We start from the raw sequence: 16,196 nt of genomic DNA, 5'->3' as shown, positions 1-16,196 counted from the left end.
CCTCTGCTATGCTCACAAGCCACGCCCACCAATCAGGAGCAAGTATGCAAATTAACCCACCCAAGATGGCTACAGCCACAGATTGAGCAGGAGGCTTGGGTTTCCCCGGCAATGGAGGAAGCCAAGGTTCCCGCCCACTCTGGCCAGCCCTCCACTTAAGGCTACAAAGTTTCAATTATAGAAGTTAAATAAATCCTAACAAAAATGGAGGCAGCCATGGAGCTGGAGAGAGCAGGAGGCTTGAGTTGCCCCTGCTGATGGAGGAAGCCAAGCTTCCCGCAGCCCTGGCCTGCCCTGGCCTCCGCTCAAGGCTACAAAGTTTCAATTATAGAAGATAAATAAACCCCAGATACCAGGGCCTCCGCTTGGGTCGCCAGGGGGCGTGGCCGGCCTGCAAACCACCACAGGCCCCTCGCCCAGGCCGCCCCATGCCCCAAGGCAACCCCCACCCTGACCTGAGACACCCTTCAGGGCAAACCAGCCAGCCCCCACCCATGCACTAGGCCTCTATCCTATCTAAGATTAATATGCAAATTGACCGTCACTCCAACACACAAGATGGCTGCCCCCATGTGGTCAAAGATGGCCACCACAAGATGGCCAGCAGGGGAGAGTAGTTGGGAGGGACCAGGCCTGCAAGGGAGGGCAGTTGGGGGCAATCAAGCCTACAGATGAGGTCAGTTAGGGGTGACCAGACCGGCAGAGGAGGGAAGTTGGAGGCAACCAGGCCTGCAGGGGAGGGCAGTTAGTGGTGACAAGGCTGGCAGGGGAGGGCAGTTAGGGGCAATCAGGCTGGCAGGGGAGCAGTTAGGCATCAATCAGGCTGTCAGGGGAATGGTTAGGGGGTGATCAGGCTGGCAGGCAGAAGCAGTTAGGGGCAATCAGGAAGGCAGGCAGGCGAGCAGTTGGGAGCCAGCAGTCCTGGGTTGTGAGAGGGATGTCCGACTGCCCGTTTATTGGGCCTAAACGGGCAGTCGGACATCCCTCAAGGGGTCCCAGATTGGAGAGGGTGCAGGCTGGGGTGAGGGACAACCCCCCGCCCTGTGCATGAATTTCGTGCACCAGGCCTCTAGTTCTAAAATAAAAGTGGTTTGTCAGAGTGGTCTATACTCTGTATTGATAAAACCTGTATGACTTAGTTAGAACCATATAGCTATTCAAATTTTCAATTAAATGTTTTCTGTTGTTCTGACCACAAAAAAGTTAATACCGAATCCTTTTGCAAAGGGCTTACAGTAGTTCTCACCTTAAGACATCTCAACCCAGGGATTGTGATTTGAATTAAACATAAATTTAGGTAAATAACCTACTAATGGATTATTTCATCTTACACATGATTCAGTGACTTACAAATTGTAGATGCTCAATAAGTATATGCCAAATAAATGTAAAGAGAACCCAAATCCAGAAAATCCTGTTTCCAGCACTGCAGCTGTGCTATCTGCAAAATGACTATCTACAAGGCTTATAAATAGGGTTAGGGGAGAGGAAGTGGTGAAAAATAGATCACATATATAGGCTCTTCAGAGGAAATGTTCATATTTTTTTAAATCCTTAATCAGAATTAGCAATATACAATAATTGTTAAATACACATCTTAGGATAGTTTTTATAAAGGTCTTGAGAAAATATATTTTTTCCTTTTCATTTTTATCACTTTCTCCAAAGCATGTTCATTGTACATTAAATTTATATTAAATGAATTCTGATTTTTATGTTTTACTTGACAGTATTTCAGTAGGTTTTGTCTTAAATCTGACATCTTTTGAAAAACAAAATTTACAAGTTTAACAACAATCATTAACAGACTTCCTAGTGATCATTTATAAAACTTAGTACTCTAGCTTTGGGACTTGCAAGGGCACAAATTTTCTAAAAATAATTTTAATGTTTAATATAGTAGAATAGTAGTCTGGGGGGGGAATAAAGCTATTATGGCAGGATTCACAGATGTGCTTTAAGGAAATCCAAGAACTCTGAAATATGCAACAATTGTAATATTACGTGCAAATATATTTTTTCTGGGGAGAGGGAACATAGCTTTCATTTTTCAAAAGGTCAATGACTACCATCCATAACCCAAATTAAAAACCAGTGAAGAAAAGGGCATCTAAATGTGTGAAAATAGATAAGAAAAATGTTGAAGTATGGTTTTCATTAATTTTTATGATCTACTTAGCCACAAGAGCCATTTTGTTAAAACACAATATTTCTGATTAGCCATTTTAAAAATTAAACCACTATTCTTTAAATACTTTTCTGGTGTTATCACAATTTCTTACTGGGACTAAGTAACTAGTCTTCCTTCAGCATAAAAATGTTACTTTTCTAAAACTCTGGAACATTTTCCTGACTTGTGTTTGCTATTTGCAGTGGCTTTTTTTTTTTCTATTTGGTATTGTTAATGAGACACATGAAATACGTTTTTTTGTAAAAATATCCTGATATAACTATTATTTTAGGATTTTTTTATTTTCACACAAAAAAAAGAATATTTGATGTATACCCTGTTATTACGTTTCGGCAAATCAGCCTACAGTAAATAAAACCCATAAGGTCCCATGGTTTGATCACTCAGTTACTATAAATCAGGGGTCCTCAAACTACGGCCTGCGGGCCACATGCGGCCCGCCGAGGACATTTATCTGGCCCGCCGGGTGCCACTGCCTGTCCTGCTTAGCAGCCGACTCGCCCCAGGCCCGCAGTGCGCATAGGAATTTGTTCACAGTTTTTTTTTTAAACTATAGTCCAGCCCTCCAACGGTCTGAGGGACAGTGAATTGGCCCCCCGTTTAAAAAGTTTGAGGACCCCTGCTTATGCATAGAATGTTTTATTCTTTACCACTTGCCCCCACAGACTTTCCAAATACCACCTAAATGTATTAAAGCAAGAGACATAGGCTAGGTGGGGGTCTCTGTCATTCACTAACATAAACAGAGCAATGAGTGGTAGTAAAAGGAGCATTTACTAGTAATCTGAACTGTGCTTCTGAACCTTCTTACAGGCCAGACCAAGTTTTAAGCTTACTGAACAAATTTCAATTTCTCCCAGTCTTCCTCCTCAAACTGGGAAGTATCCACTTCCCCTATAACAGTTTCTAGGTAGTTTTAGGGCCCTCTTAGTGTATCCCACTGACCTGGGGCTTCTGAAATTCATCAAAATGTAAATGAAAGTTAAAATATTCCCCAAAGCTGAGTTAGTTTGAGGCCTAAGAGTTTCTGTCTATCCACATATACAACTCAGACAATATGGTCAAAAAGCTACCACTGACAAAAATCACCGAAGATAAAAGTCTAGACACAGAAGCTTCTTTTGGTCACCCTTTCACCCCTTCAGTTCAACATTAGGTCCTATGGATGTGCCCAGCTGTGGATTCACAGGAAATATAGCTCTAATCCTCAAGAGATTTGGTCTATCAGGAAGATTTTGAACTTTTAAGGGTGATTAAAACAAACATGCAGAGACTGCAGTTTCACTGGAGCATTACACAAATTAAAAAATTCATTATTAACGATAGAAGCAGTTTCTGTCTATCTTAAACATCTATAGTTACACTTTTTGCAGTACTTTACATCAACAGTACAAAGAAAATGATAAGAATAGTTTTCAATTTATCCTTTACTTAGGATATTTATCGGTTACATGTTATAACGATACTTCCAACTTAGAGAAAAACTGACTTTAAATCTAAATAATACACTGTTCTAATAACAGACAAAAGAGATTTCCCTCCTTTTTTAAGTTTTTTATTTTAGGACATATCAATTTGTACTCCTCATAAGAGGCATGGCATTAAAAAAACAAGAGTTTTTCCTCCTGCTTCCAAAATTCTCTTCAGTCACCCTAGATGATCATGAGCAGAGTTAAAGGTAAAAAGTTAACATGTACAATACAACATCACAGCATTTCCCAGATGAATTTTTTTCCAAATGGCATTTGAAAATTAAAATTACAAACTAAATCCAGTATCAGCAAGTAGCTGCTGGGTGATGAGAAATTTAAATTTTAAAGCAACTATGTAATTAATTTGGCAACTTAACCCGCATAACTCAATCCTAGTAAAAGAAGTTACAGGTGAAAAAAATCCTAATAATTTTAATTTGTGATGAGGGAGTATATGCTTACATTATAATTTTATTTTTTGGTCGCCTCAACCAAGATCAAGCAAGAGGAAAAACAGTAATTCAATTAAAAGTTAGAAACTGGGCACACCTTACAAAAATTTCAACAGGATGTTTCCTTTATATGGTGTTGCAATAAATGCCCCGTAAAACTGTTAGAGCTCAGATAATAAAGTCTGATTTGAGAACAGCACTTATCACTGCCCAAAATAGTTCAAAAAATGTTGCAGGTTATAAGATATCTAACTTGGACTACAGTAGATAACTTTGAAATAGGTTCCTCAGATTTTAAAAAGGCAAAGTAAATTTTTCTACGCCTGCTAAATTATTAAACTTTTTGCATATGAATGTCATTGATGTTTTCTAAAATAAGAACTTTGATTTTACATTAGACATCTCTAAAATACGCAATTTTTTAAAGTGCATATTTTTTAAATATTGTAAAATTATCCAGATTGTTATAAGAAACTTGAAAAAGGGAAGCCTTAGACATTATCACTCCTTTTCCACATGAAATGTATACACATTAGCAGAACATTTATACTCAGTAAAATGAAAATATTACCTGGTTTCTAGGGCACAACATTTATAACATCTAAAGTGGGATTTATTTGATGAACTGCATTAAGCCCTCAGAACATTTGCTGCAGCTCAGGTAGAAAAGAGGCAAGTATTCACATACGTTAGTCTGTAGTCAAAAAAGATATTTCAACTAAAATATATAAATGTAGTGTCTGGAATAGTTTCCATCCATACAGTGCTCAGTGCTTTAGAGGATTACTTAAACTCAGTTATCTTTTGTTCAACAATGCCTCATTTCCACTGCACAAACCTTGGTCTCCAGTTCCACTATCCGTCTGCCTTACATTACGTTGTACTTCATTGGCACCACATAAGACAATTACATTATAAAAGGCCTCTAGATCACTCGGTTCAAATGTAATAGCTGGTTTCATTAATGCTCCAGGAGCAAGGGAAGCCTCTCCAATAATCCTCAGGTTGACAAATTTGATTTTCCAAGTATTCTCCACAAAAGGGCAGCGGATGAGCCCAAAAATTTGTTCAAAAATGCCCAAACAAGAGTTCCCTCGGTGGACAGTCCCAGCAACTCCAACCATAACTAGACCATGGGGAGAAGAAGCACATTTCAATCCATGGGAATCAAGGTTGGGACTGAGAAAAAGATGTTCTTCTTTCACAAGTGACAGCAGACGAAGGCTCACTATTTCTGCTCCATGGTAGTCTATCACATTTTGTTCAGATGTGTTGTAATAAAACCTAAGCTTGACATCATGCCAGAAGTGCTGTGGCCCCCATTCATCTTGAGGTGGTCCAAAAAAAGGATTCTGAGAATTAAGAAGTTCAAAGAACCAGTGACAGAATGCTTCTCCTAATCGACGGAAGTCAACTTTTTCAGTTTTATCTTCTTTCTCCTTCGGATTAAGATAAATACAAAATAAAACCAAGGTTAATACTTGTACCTATTTTTCTATCTAGCCTGTTTCAGAGCTAGGTTTTAATATAGTACTAATTATAGCACAAGGGAAATGAACTACATGTAAACTCACTGAACCTATCATGCACAGTAAATTCTTTCTGCAAAAAGGGGAAAAACCATTTTAGAATTTCCCAGCTGAAACATCCAAAAACCCAGGTAAAAAATTAAGGTTTAACAAAGCCTCTTAAAATATCATCATGAATAATCAATAATAATGATTTATATAAGCATTTTCTCTTGATTGTGCCAGTGGTTTCACAGGTTATGAAAAAAAAGTATCTCATTTACATGTTATGAAATCTTGTATTTACTGAGCAATGCTACTGAATATATTGGGCACTGTGGTATGTGCTATTTCCTTTTATCTTCACAAGCCTTATGCCATAGATATTATCCTTATGCCCATTTTGTAGATAAAGAAAAGAGGGCTCAAAAAGGTCAAGTTATTTGCACAAGTTCACACCTAGTATATGGCAGACCCTAATTTGAAATCACATTAGTTATGAATTAAAAGTCAAGATTCTTTCAGTACATTAAGAAAGACCTTATAAGATTCTTTCCTAATGTGAAAGTAAACAGCTCTCACTGTAAAACCTCATTAATTCAGTTTGTGGTATGCAGTTTAAAAATCTGCAAATGACCTAGAGGTTCATTCAATCAACATTTAAATAGTCACACAAGCCAAAACCGGTTTGGCTCAGTGTATAGAGCGTCAGCCTGCGGACTGAAGGGTCCTGGGTTCGATTCCGGTCAAGGGCATGTAACTTGGTTGCGGGCACATCCCCAGTAGGAGGTGTGCAGGAGGTAGCTGATCGATGTTTCTCTCTCATCGATGTTTCTGACTATCTATCCCTCTTTCTTCCTCTCTGTAAAAAATCAATAAAATATATTTTAAAAAAAAATAGTCACACAATATCTACAATGTACAGCAGAGATATAAAGGAATAGGAACAGCCAATGTCAGCCAGTGGAAATTACAACAAAATTTTTTCTAGATTAAAAATCAAATGTAAAAAGTATTTAAGTTTCTTTCATGGAATTTCTGAAATTTAGTAACCAGAGACCATTTTCAAAATGAGAAAGAGCTTACAATAGCATTCTTTTGAAGTAGAAATGAAGAAAAGCTAAAATTATTATTATTTTTAAAAAATATATTTTGATTTTTTAAATAGAGAAAGGGAGAGGGATAGTTAGAAACATCGATGAGAGAGAAACATCGATCAGCTGCCTCCTGCACAACCCCCACTGGGGATGTGTCTGCAACCAAGGTACATGCCCTTGACCGAAATCGAACCTCGGACCCTTCAGTCTGCAGGCCGACGCTCTATCCACTGAGCCAAACCGGTTAGGGCATAAAATTATTTTAAAAATCAAAATATTATTAACATTTTACGCCAGATCTAGGATTATCTAAAGAGTTTGAAATACAATTATGGTTCAGGTTATAACTATAAGATCAATTTTACCTGTTGAAAGTCTCTAATGTCCTGAGAGGTCTTAACTGGCTCTGGTGTTTCCTTCAATTTCAGATGTAATTGCTTTTTCCAGTGATCCTTTGCATGCTGGATAAGATTGTGTTTTTCAGTAGCTGGAGGTATAACAACCCCCTGTGATGCCAAGTACTTAAATATAACATCTCGGTGGACTTTTTTACGCCTCAGAAGTTCTTCTACACTTTGACTGTACACTAAGATTGCACGAATGGCATCTAGAAGGAAATTGTAAATGTTAATAGAAAATCATGTAAATTTGTCCAGGATCAGCAGAAACTCCCAAATATCTATACTCTTGTCATGACATTTTTGCTTCTGCATGAGATGGTTATCATTTTTAAAAACCAGGAAGTAGGTTGTCAGGTTTGGGACTTTTAAAAAAATTTCTTTATGCTTTCAACTTTTCTACCTAAAATTCCCTCTTCCTTTCACTTCTCATTAATATAATGAAATTTTAGCATTTCTTTTTTTAAAAGCCCTAGCCAGTTTGGCTCAGTGGATAGAGCATCGGCCTGCAGATGGAAGGGTCCCAGGTCAAGGGCACGTACCTCTGTTGCAGGCTCCTCCCTGGCCCAGGCCCTCAACATGGTGATATTTCTCTATGTCTTTCCCTCCCTCTTCCACTCTCTCTAAAAAAATCAATGGAAAAATATCCTCAAGTGAGGATTAAAAAAAAAAAACTAGTGTTACAAGAAAAAATTTAAGCCAGAAAAAAATTTTTCTAATAAGGTAATGGACCTAAATTCAGTTATAATTCCTAAAAATGGGCAAAATTACAGTATTTTAGATGTACAAAAACTTTTAGTTCAATCTCCTCACTCTACAGATAATGAAACTTGAGAATACATAAGATATCAATAATTATGCTTCTAAGAATTGGCAGAACCCAGACTTGTACTTTTTTAATTTAAAAAATTATATTAAATAACAGACCAAAGATTATTTTTAACATGTGTGAGGTATACAGAATAGCAATAAAATGAACTCCTATGTACATACATGCAGCTTGAGACAGGAAATTACTAATACCTTTGAGGCCATAATTTTAACCCTCCCTCCTTAATGCCATTCCCTCTCTCTACCCATCTATCTCACAGGTAGCTATTATCCTAAATGTTGTTTACTATTCCCTTGATTCTTTTTTTAGTGACATATCCCCAAACAATATAATTTGCTATTTTTTGAACATTCTGTAAATTCAACCCATCAATAGATATCTTCTGTAATCAGCTTTTCCTTAATGTTGTTTCTGAGATTACTCTATTAGAATATATGTAGCTTTATTTAGTTGTACCATAGTTAATTATAGGACTACGTCACAAAGTAATTTATCTTTGTTTACAGGGTTTTATTGTGTGTCCAATTACCAACACTATTACTTTCTTTCATACATGTCTCCTAGTGCAGAGGGACAAGATGAGCGTCACTTAGTTTACTAAAAACGTGGACTTTCTAGGGCCCACCCCAAGCTACTAAACCAGAATCTGCATTTTAACAAGATCCCTGAGATTCATAGGCACATTCAAGTTTGAGAAGCTCAGGTCTAGAAACCTGTGCCTCTGAGTAAGCAAACCTTCCATTTCAGAAGATAATGTCAAACTTTTTTTCCAAAGTGGTAGTTCTAAAAGTTGTTTCACTAAAAGTTGATCACCAACGTTTGAAGTTTATACAGTTTTTTGCCAATTTGGTATATGGGAAAAAAAAAGATCGTGTTTTGGTTTTCATTTCACTGCTTTCTAAAGAGGTTGCCTTTTCATATGTTTAGTGATGATTTTTTTCCTCTTTGAGAAACATTTCTTCAAATCATTTAACAATTTTGTACTGGGAACCAATTAAATCCAGCATTTTGATGTATTACAATTTTAAATTCACTCACTATGATTTTAGAGGTGACTATGTAAAATATATAAATGCTGAAGAACTACATTAAGTCTAAAACCATTCTCTTAGGAATTTCTTCTTTCAATGTTCATGGTTCGAAGTTTCAAATGGAGATTTTCTTAAATAATAAAAATATAAATCTAACTTAAGTAGAAAAATACAGTGTTAAAAAACAGTCTTTTATAAATAAGTCATTTACTAATATAGGGGGCTGGAATTTTGACATTTTAAAGTAAAATCCAGCAAATTTAGAATAAAACTGGCCAGGTAATATATAAAATGAAATAAACGCTTAAGCTACTCATTACGTTTTTATACACGTCAGGCTTATGTTTAATAACCCTTGAAGCAATGTGTTTCTACACAAAATCTCAGAAAAAATCTGGATCCAAGAACAGACATGAATTCAAACCATCTGCTTGTATTACAGTAATTTGTTTTACCTAGGAGATTGAACAAAATGTCTGATAACCTCTTCCAAGCTCGAAAATGCCTGAGCGGCTAACAGTTGACGCTCAGCTGATCGAAACAAAATGGCTCCCTTTTTAAAAAAATTTATTTTATTGATTATTTACAGAGAGGAAGGGAGAGGGATAGAGTTAGAAACATCGATCAGCTGCCTCCTGCACACCTCCCACTGGGGATGTGCCCACAACCAAAGTACAGGCCCTTAACCGGAATCGAACCTGGGACCTTTCAGTCCGCAGGCCGACGCTCTATCCACTGAGCCAAACAGGTTAGGGCATGGCTCTCTGTTTTTTTTTTAAATGACTATTCACGTTCTCTAAACAAGCATTTGCCTATATTATTCAACGGGTTTCCGTCTTCGGTGCCACAACCTCTCCGGGCGGAATGGCGCAGCGGGGCCGTCCGAGGCTACGTGGTGGGTCCCAGGCCGCTGAGCAGCTGCGGTGGCCCAGACTCCCGAGGGTTCCGTCCCAGTGCGGTCAGGACGCGCTGGGGGCGAGGCCTTGCACCCCCTCCACTCCCACGCTGCCGCTACCTGCGGGCCGGGGAGGGCGACCGCCCTTGGGGATGGGGGTGTAACCTCACCTTGGCGGTCTTCAGGCTGCACCAGGCGGTTGGTGACGGTGTCGCAAAGGGCCATGATCTCGTCGTTATCCAGCAGGCCGAGCAGGTTACGACAGCCCTCTCTCTCTGGGCAGCTGAGCCCCGACATCTCGACCCCCAGGAAGGGGGGAGAGGACGACGCCAATAAAGTCGCTCCTTTAGGCCCACCGGGCCGGCGCCTTGGCAACAGGCACCGGAAGTGCCTTCCGGGTGTTTGCCGCCAAAGCGCCTCGGGTACCCCAAACCCTTGGGCGGAAGTGGCCCCGCCAATGAGGTCGACCAGGAAATGCGAGGCTCCAACTTGTCGTTCCGGGCTGGCCAGGACGGAGCGAGTCCCTTGAATCTCATTTTAGGAAAGCACCGCATTTACACTGAGAACATCGACCTTCCATAAGGCAGCTGGTTGCGGAAAGTGATGCCCTGAAAGCCTTAGGAGTCCCTTCTCCAAAAGAGCGCCTGGGAAAGCTGCGCAGGTGCAGGTGCGTGAAAGCGGGCGCCGGCCCTGAAGTAGGGCGAACTCCCGAGATGCCCCGGGGCCGGCCAATGGAGGCGCCTCCACCCCGCCCGCCGGCCCGGCCCCCGCGAGCGGTTGAAAGTCTGCCGCGGCCACTTCTAAGTTGGGCGCGCCTGCGGTTTGATATTCTTAAATCGCATGGTACTGTGTTAAAATAATTGGGTTTTAACATCATACTATGAAAAGTTTTTCGGGTGTTTTTTTTTTTTTTAAATCACCTCTCATATTCCACGCCTGCCAGCTGACTTTCCTCTCCTGGCGGGGTCGGCTGTCGCTCCCATTCCGGTTCTCGCAGACTTGGTCTTAGAAGGGGTGGTAGCGCATAGCAGTAACGTTAGAATGCTGGAAGCCAGAGGCCACGGTTTTAATCCAACAATTTACTAACGGTGACCGTGGGCAAGCTCTTTCGACACTTTTGTCCCTCAGCCTATCTCGAAACGGATCCAGTTGAGATGCGAACTGTAGGCTTGCTGGCAAGGGGTGGGGGGATGAAGAGCAGTGCCTGCTCTTAGAGTTCAACAACTATTAGCGTTATTGATACTATTACTACCACAGCAGCCCACATTCACCAGAGGGAATCAACCATGCTCCGCAGGAAGTCCGATTAGGAATCATTTAAAACACTTGCCTCTGTCTCTTCCATTGTTAAGCCGTGTTTTAGATTCGTTAACATTTAGTGTATTGCCATTTAGTAGCTGAAATGTATGCACATATGCAGATCCCGTGTGCAAATTTAATGTTTAAAAAAAACACAGCTAAATATCAGTCATAAAATGTACTGTAAATATAGTCTTCAGAACAGGCGTTCAAAGCATCATTAATCTAATTTGGTAGATGCTATTTGGGTATTTTACTAAACAGATACCAATTCATTTTTCATTAACCATTACCGAGTGCCTAGTATACTAGGTATTAAAGATACAGAAAAATGATACAGACCTTCCTTCGAGGACCTTTTGGGAGTTAGGCAAGTAAAGCATGACAAGTTAAGTGCTCATAAGGCTGGTGTGGAACCGCATGGATGGCATGCCCAACTTTTTCATTCCTGTCATTCTGAACATGTATTTATTGAGCATCTAACTGCTTGTCAGGCACTGTTCTGTATGCTAAAAGGAAATGCAAGTCATTTGTAGCTTGCATTCTAGTGAAAGGAAGCTAACAATAAACATACAAGAAGTTATGTATTGTCAGGAATAGTATGGATTAAAAAAATACCAAAAGGTGGGTGATGGAGAGGATGTTGCTATTTTATACAGGCTGTCAAGAAAGGCTTCTCTAAGTCACACTGAAGGAAAGACCTGAAGACAATGAGAGCGTGAACTACAGAAGAGTGCCAGGATGCTGGAGCAGCTTCTGGAAGTAAGTGAAGTTAGAGTTGTAGTCACGATTGATCTAGAGCAGGGTTTCTCAACCCTGGAGTTTGTGGGTAGGATAATTCTTTATTGTAGATGCTATCCTATGTGTTGTAGGATGCTTAACAGCATCCCTGGCTTCTACCCACTAGATGCCAGTAGCATCTTCTCTCTCCAGTTATGGATACCAAAAATGCCTCCAACTTGCCGAGTTTCCTGGGAGACAAAAAACCATTTTTAGTTGAGGATCACTGATACAGAACCATCTGTCCAAAGTGCTTTCTAAGATGATATGAATGTTCTATATCTTTTTTGTCCAATACAATAACCATCAGCCACATGTGGCTGTTGAGCTCGTATAATGTGGCTAATAGAACTGAGGAACTCAATTTTATGTTTTATTTGAATTTTAATTATATTTCCATAGCCACATGTGGCTAGTGGCTACTGTATTAGATAGAGCCTTGCCTACCATTATAACTGGCTTTTATATTTTACCTTTCTGTCTTCATTTCCAGTTATTCTCTCACTCTAGTCTCGTAGCAGTGGTTCCCTTGCTTTTTGTGTGTTTTTTTTAAGATTTAAAAAAAATTGATCTTGAGGGAGAGAAACATCTATATCAAAGCATAACATCACTTGGCTGCCTCCTGCACACCCCCTGTTGGGAATTGAGCCTGATCACCTCTATGGGGTATTTCCATTAAATCATGTTCTGGCAGTTTAATTAATGGTTTTGAGGAAAGAAAAGTTTTCTAGATTAGAGTGGTTTGGGATATTAGATTATACTATTAAAATATCCATTCACCCCAAAGTAGTTAAGTACTTCTTCAAATTTCCTGGAAACTGAGCTTCTGAAAAGACTGAATTTAAGGGAAAATAGTTTACCTCCTCTAGGGAAATATGGAGAACATTGTTGCTTTTGATCCGCAGTTTTCAAAACTTAGTGTGTATCAGAATCACCTGGAGGACTTCTCAAAAAACAGATTGATCCCTCACCTGACCAAAATTTAGCAATTCTAACAAGTTCTGAGATTCTGCTACTTTGGAGACCATACTGTGGTAGAAGAAAATAAAACATCAGGAGAAACCAAGATGGCGGCATAGGTAAACACCTGAACTTGCTGCCTTGCACAACCACTTCAAAACTACAACTAAAAGACAAAACAGACATCATTCAGAACCACAGGAAGGCTGGCTAAGTGGAAATTCTAAACTAGAAGGGGAGAGAAAAGCACACTGAAACTCAGAGGAGCTGCGGAAGTAAAGTGCAGAGGTACAGAGGAGCGTGCATGAGGAGAGGGCTGGCAACTGAGTACTCGGCTGGCTTTTTCAACCCACAGGGGTCACAAGCTCCCGACTGCTCTGAACTTCAGTTCTGGGCGAGACTCTGGGGACCCAGACTCATACGGGTAGAAACTGGACTGGCAGCAGACAGAACTCGAGGGCAGCTTTCTCTCAGAGATGCTTGCAGTGATTACCAAGGGACACTGAGACCCCAGGGCCTCTTAGGGCAGGGTTGACTGGAAGCCATTGCTGTTTGCTCCGCCCTGAGACTCCATCCCATCCAAGCTGTACGCAGAGGCTTTTGCATATGAATGGCCTGGTCCTTTGAAATCTAAACTTACCTAACAAACTGCAGCTGAGTCAGAGAGACCCAGAACATCCAAAAGAAGGCCCAAGGCACCACAGCAGCTTGCATTGCTTCACAGCTGGGCCTCATCTGTGCACCTCCAAAATCCAAACAAAGAAGAGGAATCTGCAGATCTCTCCATAGCTCCTGCTGGGTGGCCTCAGGCAGAGGCTAAATTAGCACCTCCTTGGAAATCCAAGAGCCAGTGTACCCAGGGGTCAGAGTAGGACCATCCAGATTACAACTCCTCAAATCCATAAGGGACACACTTAGGGGGCAGACTCAGTAAGCACCAAAGCCCCACTAAAGCAAGTCTTGCCTCATAAGGTTGTCTCCAGCACAGTTGTTCTCCCATGGTAGACACAGCTGATCCTCACAGCCAATTGGCCTGGAGGTCAATTCCTCCCAGTGATACCAACAACAATCAAGGCTTAACTACAACAAGACTGTGCACACAGGCCACAAAGGGGTGCACCAAGAGTGTCCACCTCAGGTAACTGGGGAGGCTGAGCCACTAGGCCCTATAGGACACCTGGCACACAAAGCCACTCTATCAACTCAGGGAAGCAGCCAAAATGCGGAGACAAAGAAACATGTCACAAATGAAAGAAATGGAGGAAAGCAAACTTCTGGATATAGAGTTCAAAACCATGGTTATAAGGTTTTCAAGAATTTTCTAGAAAAGGCCGATAAATTTAGTGAGACCCTTGAGGATATGAAAAAGTACCAACTACAAATTAAGCATACACTGACTGAAATAAAAATATACAGAGATCCAACAGCAGACTAGAGGATCGCAAGAATCAAGTCAAAGATTTGAAATACAAAGAAGCAAAAAACACCCAATCAGAAAAGCAAAAAGAAAAAAGAATCCAAAAATATGAAGATAGTGTAAGAAGTCTCTGGGACAACTTCAAGCGTACCAACATCAGAATTACGGGGGTGCCAGAAGAAGAGAGAGAGCAAGATATTGAAAACCTATTGGAAGAAATAATGACAGAAAACTTCCCCCACCTGGTGAAAGAAATAGACTTACAAGTCCAGGAAGCGCAGAGAACCCCAAACAAAAGGAATCCAAAGAGGATCACACCAAGACACATAATTAAAATGCCAAGAGCAAAAGACAGAGAATATTAAAAGCAGCAAGAGAAAAACAGTTACCTACAAGGGAGCACCTATACAATTGTCAGCTGATTTCTCAACAGAAACTATGCAGGCCAGACGGGAATGGCAAGAAATATTCAAAGTGATGAATAGCAAGAACCTACAACCAAGATTACTCTACCCAGCAAAGCTATCATTCAGAATTGAAGGTCAGATAAAGAGCTTCACAGATAAGAAAAAGCTAAAGGAGTTCATTACCGCCAAACCAGTATTATATGAAATGCTGAACGGTATTCTTTAAGAAGAAGAAGAAAAAGGTAAAGATAAAAATTATGAACAACAAATACATATCTATCAACAAGTGAATCTAAAAATCAAGTGAATAAAAAATCTGATGAACAGAATAATCTGGTGAATGTAATAGAATCAGGGGCATAGAAAGGGAGTGGGCTGACAATCCTCGGGGAGAAAGGGGTGTGGGGGTGGGGGAAGAGACTGGACAAAAATCATACACCTATGGATGAGGACAGTGGTGGGGGGGGGGAGTAAGGGCATGGGATGGGGTGGGAACCGGGTGGAGGGGAGCTATGGGGGGGAAAAGAGGAACAACTGTAATAATCTGGTAACAATCTGAACAATAAAGATTTAATTTTAGAAATAGCTGTCTGTAGCCAACTTCATCCTTTGTCTCTGAAATCACTGATCCTCCAGCAAGACTAGCCCTCTCAATTTGAATGTATTAGATCCACTCATGATCTATATTTGTAGGGAAAAAGAGCATGGCAGAATGGAAACTGATTGGCATTATGGTTTTAGGACACATCTTATTTTTCAATTCCACCTATTTATTAGCTGTGTGACTTTAGTCAAGTTATTTAACCTTTCTGAACCTTGAGTTTCTAAAAAGCAGTGTTCTTATCTATTGTTGTTTTAACAATTAGGAGTTACACGTATAGTTTGTACACACTAATTTATTAAAACAAGAAACCTTATTCTCCCGTGTGTTGGACCCACAAGTAAGGCATGAACTTCTCTTGCACTTTTATTTTTATTCCATGTACTATGGATTGCCTCCATTTCAAATCTTGATGTAGAGCCAAAACTTGTTTCTGTTATCAGTTGGTTCTTGAAATTAGTATGGATCTTATGCTATGAAAAACCACCTATTTATTTAAAGGTACTTAGTAATATTTGATTGCTTCTCAGAATTCCTCAAGTTTCAGAAAAAAATCAAAGTGTAGATAACCCCAATAATTTTACCTAAATACCTCAAAACATTTATTTAATATAATCATAAATCATAGACTGAGAATTCTAAATCTCAACTCTATAATGCTTTAATAACTTTCTCAGTGTTTTTCAAAACATAACATTGGTAATATGTACAAAACAGTGTACTTAACACAGTATACATATGTTCTTTCCTTTGCAGTACTATCTCATCACATTAAAGAGGTCCTTTTTCTACATCAGGCCCATTTTTTCCCAGTTGCAAGTTATAGCAAAGTGTAAGGGGTTTTCCTTTGTTAGTG

The 16,196-nt window shown here is 40.0% G+C and overlaps 1 protein-coding gene across 1 annotated transcript; it reads right to left on the bottom strand.

The window, feature by feature from the left end:
- Positions 1-1,652: 1,652 nt before the first annotated feature.
- On the bottom strand, positions 1,653-10,626 carry LOC308241494 (uncharacterized protein C3orf38 homolog). Its single transcript, XM_080654967.1, has 3 exons — positions 10,047-10,626; positions 7,086-7,327; positions 1,653-5,554 (listed from the first exon to the last, which is right to left on the bottom strand). The coding sequence occupies exons 1-3, from the start codon at positions 10,171-10,173 to the stop codon at positions 4,913-4,915; spliced, it is 1,011 nt and encodes a 336-aa protein (XP_080511093.1). The 5' UTR covers positions 10,174-10,626; the 3' UTR covers positions 1,653-4,912.
- Positions 10,627-16,196: the final 5,570 nt, after the last annotated feature.

The sequence above is a fragment of the Plecotus auritus genome (assembly GCF_963455305.1).
Source record: "Plecotus auritus genome assembly, chromosome: 2".
Classification (NCBI taxonomy): Eukaryota; Metazoa; Chordata; class Mammalia; order Chiroptera; family Vespertilionidae; genus Plecotus; species Plecotus auritus.
Note: the sequence above shows the minus strand (reverse complement) of the source record. Positions and strands in the feature narration are given on the sequence as shown.

What these genes read in the sequence shown, in the direction of transcription:
- LOC308241494 (XM_080654967.1), bottom strand. Translation starts at nt 10,173, where the DNA reads ATGTCGGGGCTCAGCTGCCCAGAGAGAGAGGGCTGTCGTAACCTGCTC. An exon ending in GCAGCCTGAAGACCGCCAAG is followed by an intron (nt 7,328 to 10,046) that starts GTGAGGTTACAC and finishes ATTTCCTTCTAG; the next exon opens with ATGCCATTCGTGCAATCTTA. An exon ending in ACATTAGAGACTTTCAACAG is followed by an intron (nt 5,555 to 7,085) that starts GTAAAATTGATC and finishes CTTAATCCGAAG; the next exon opens with GAGAAAGAAGATAAAACTGA.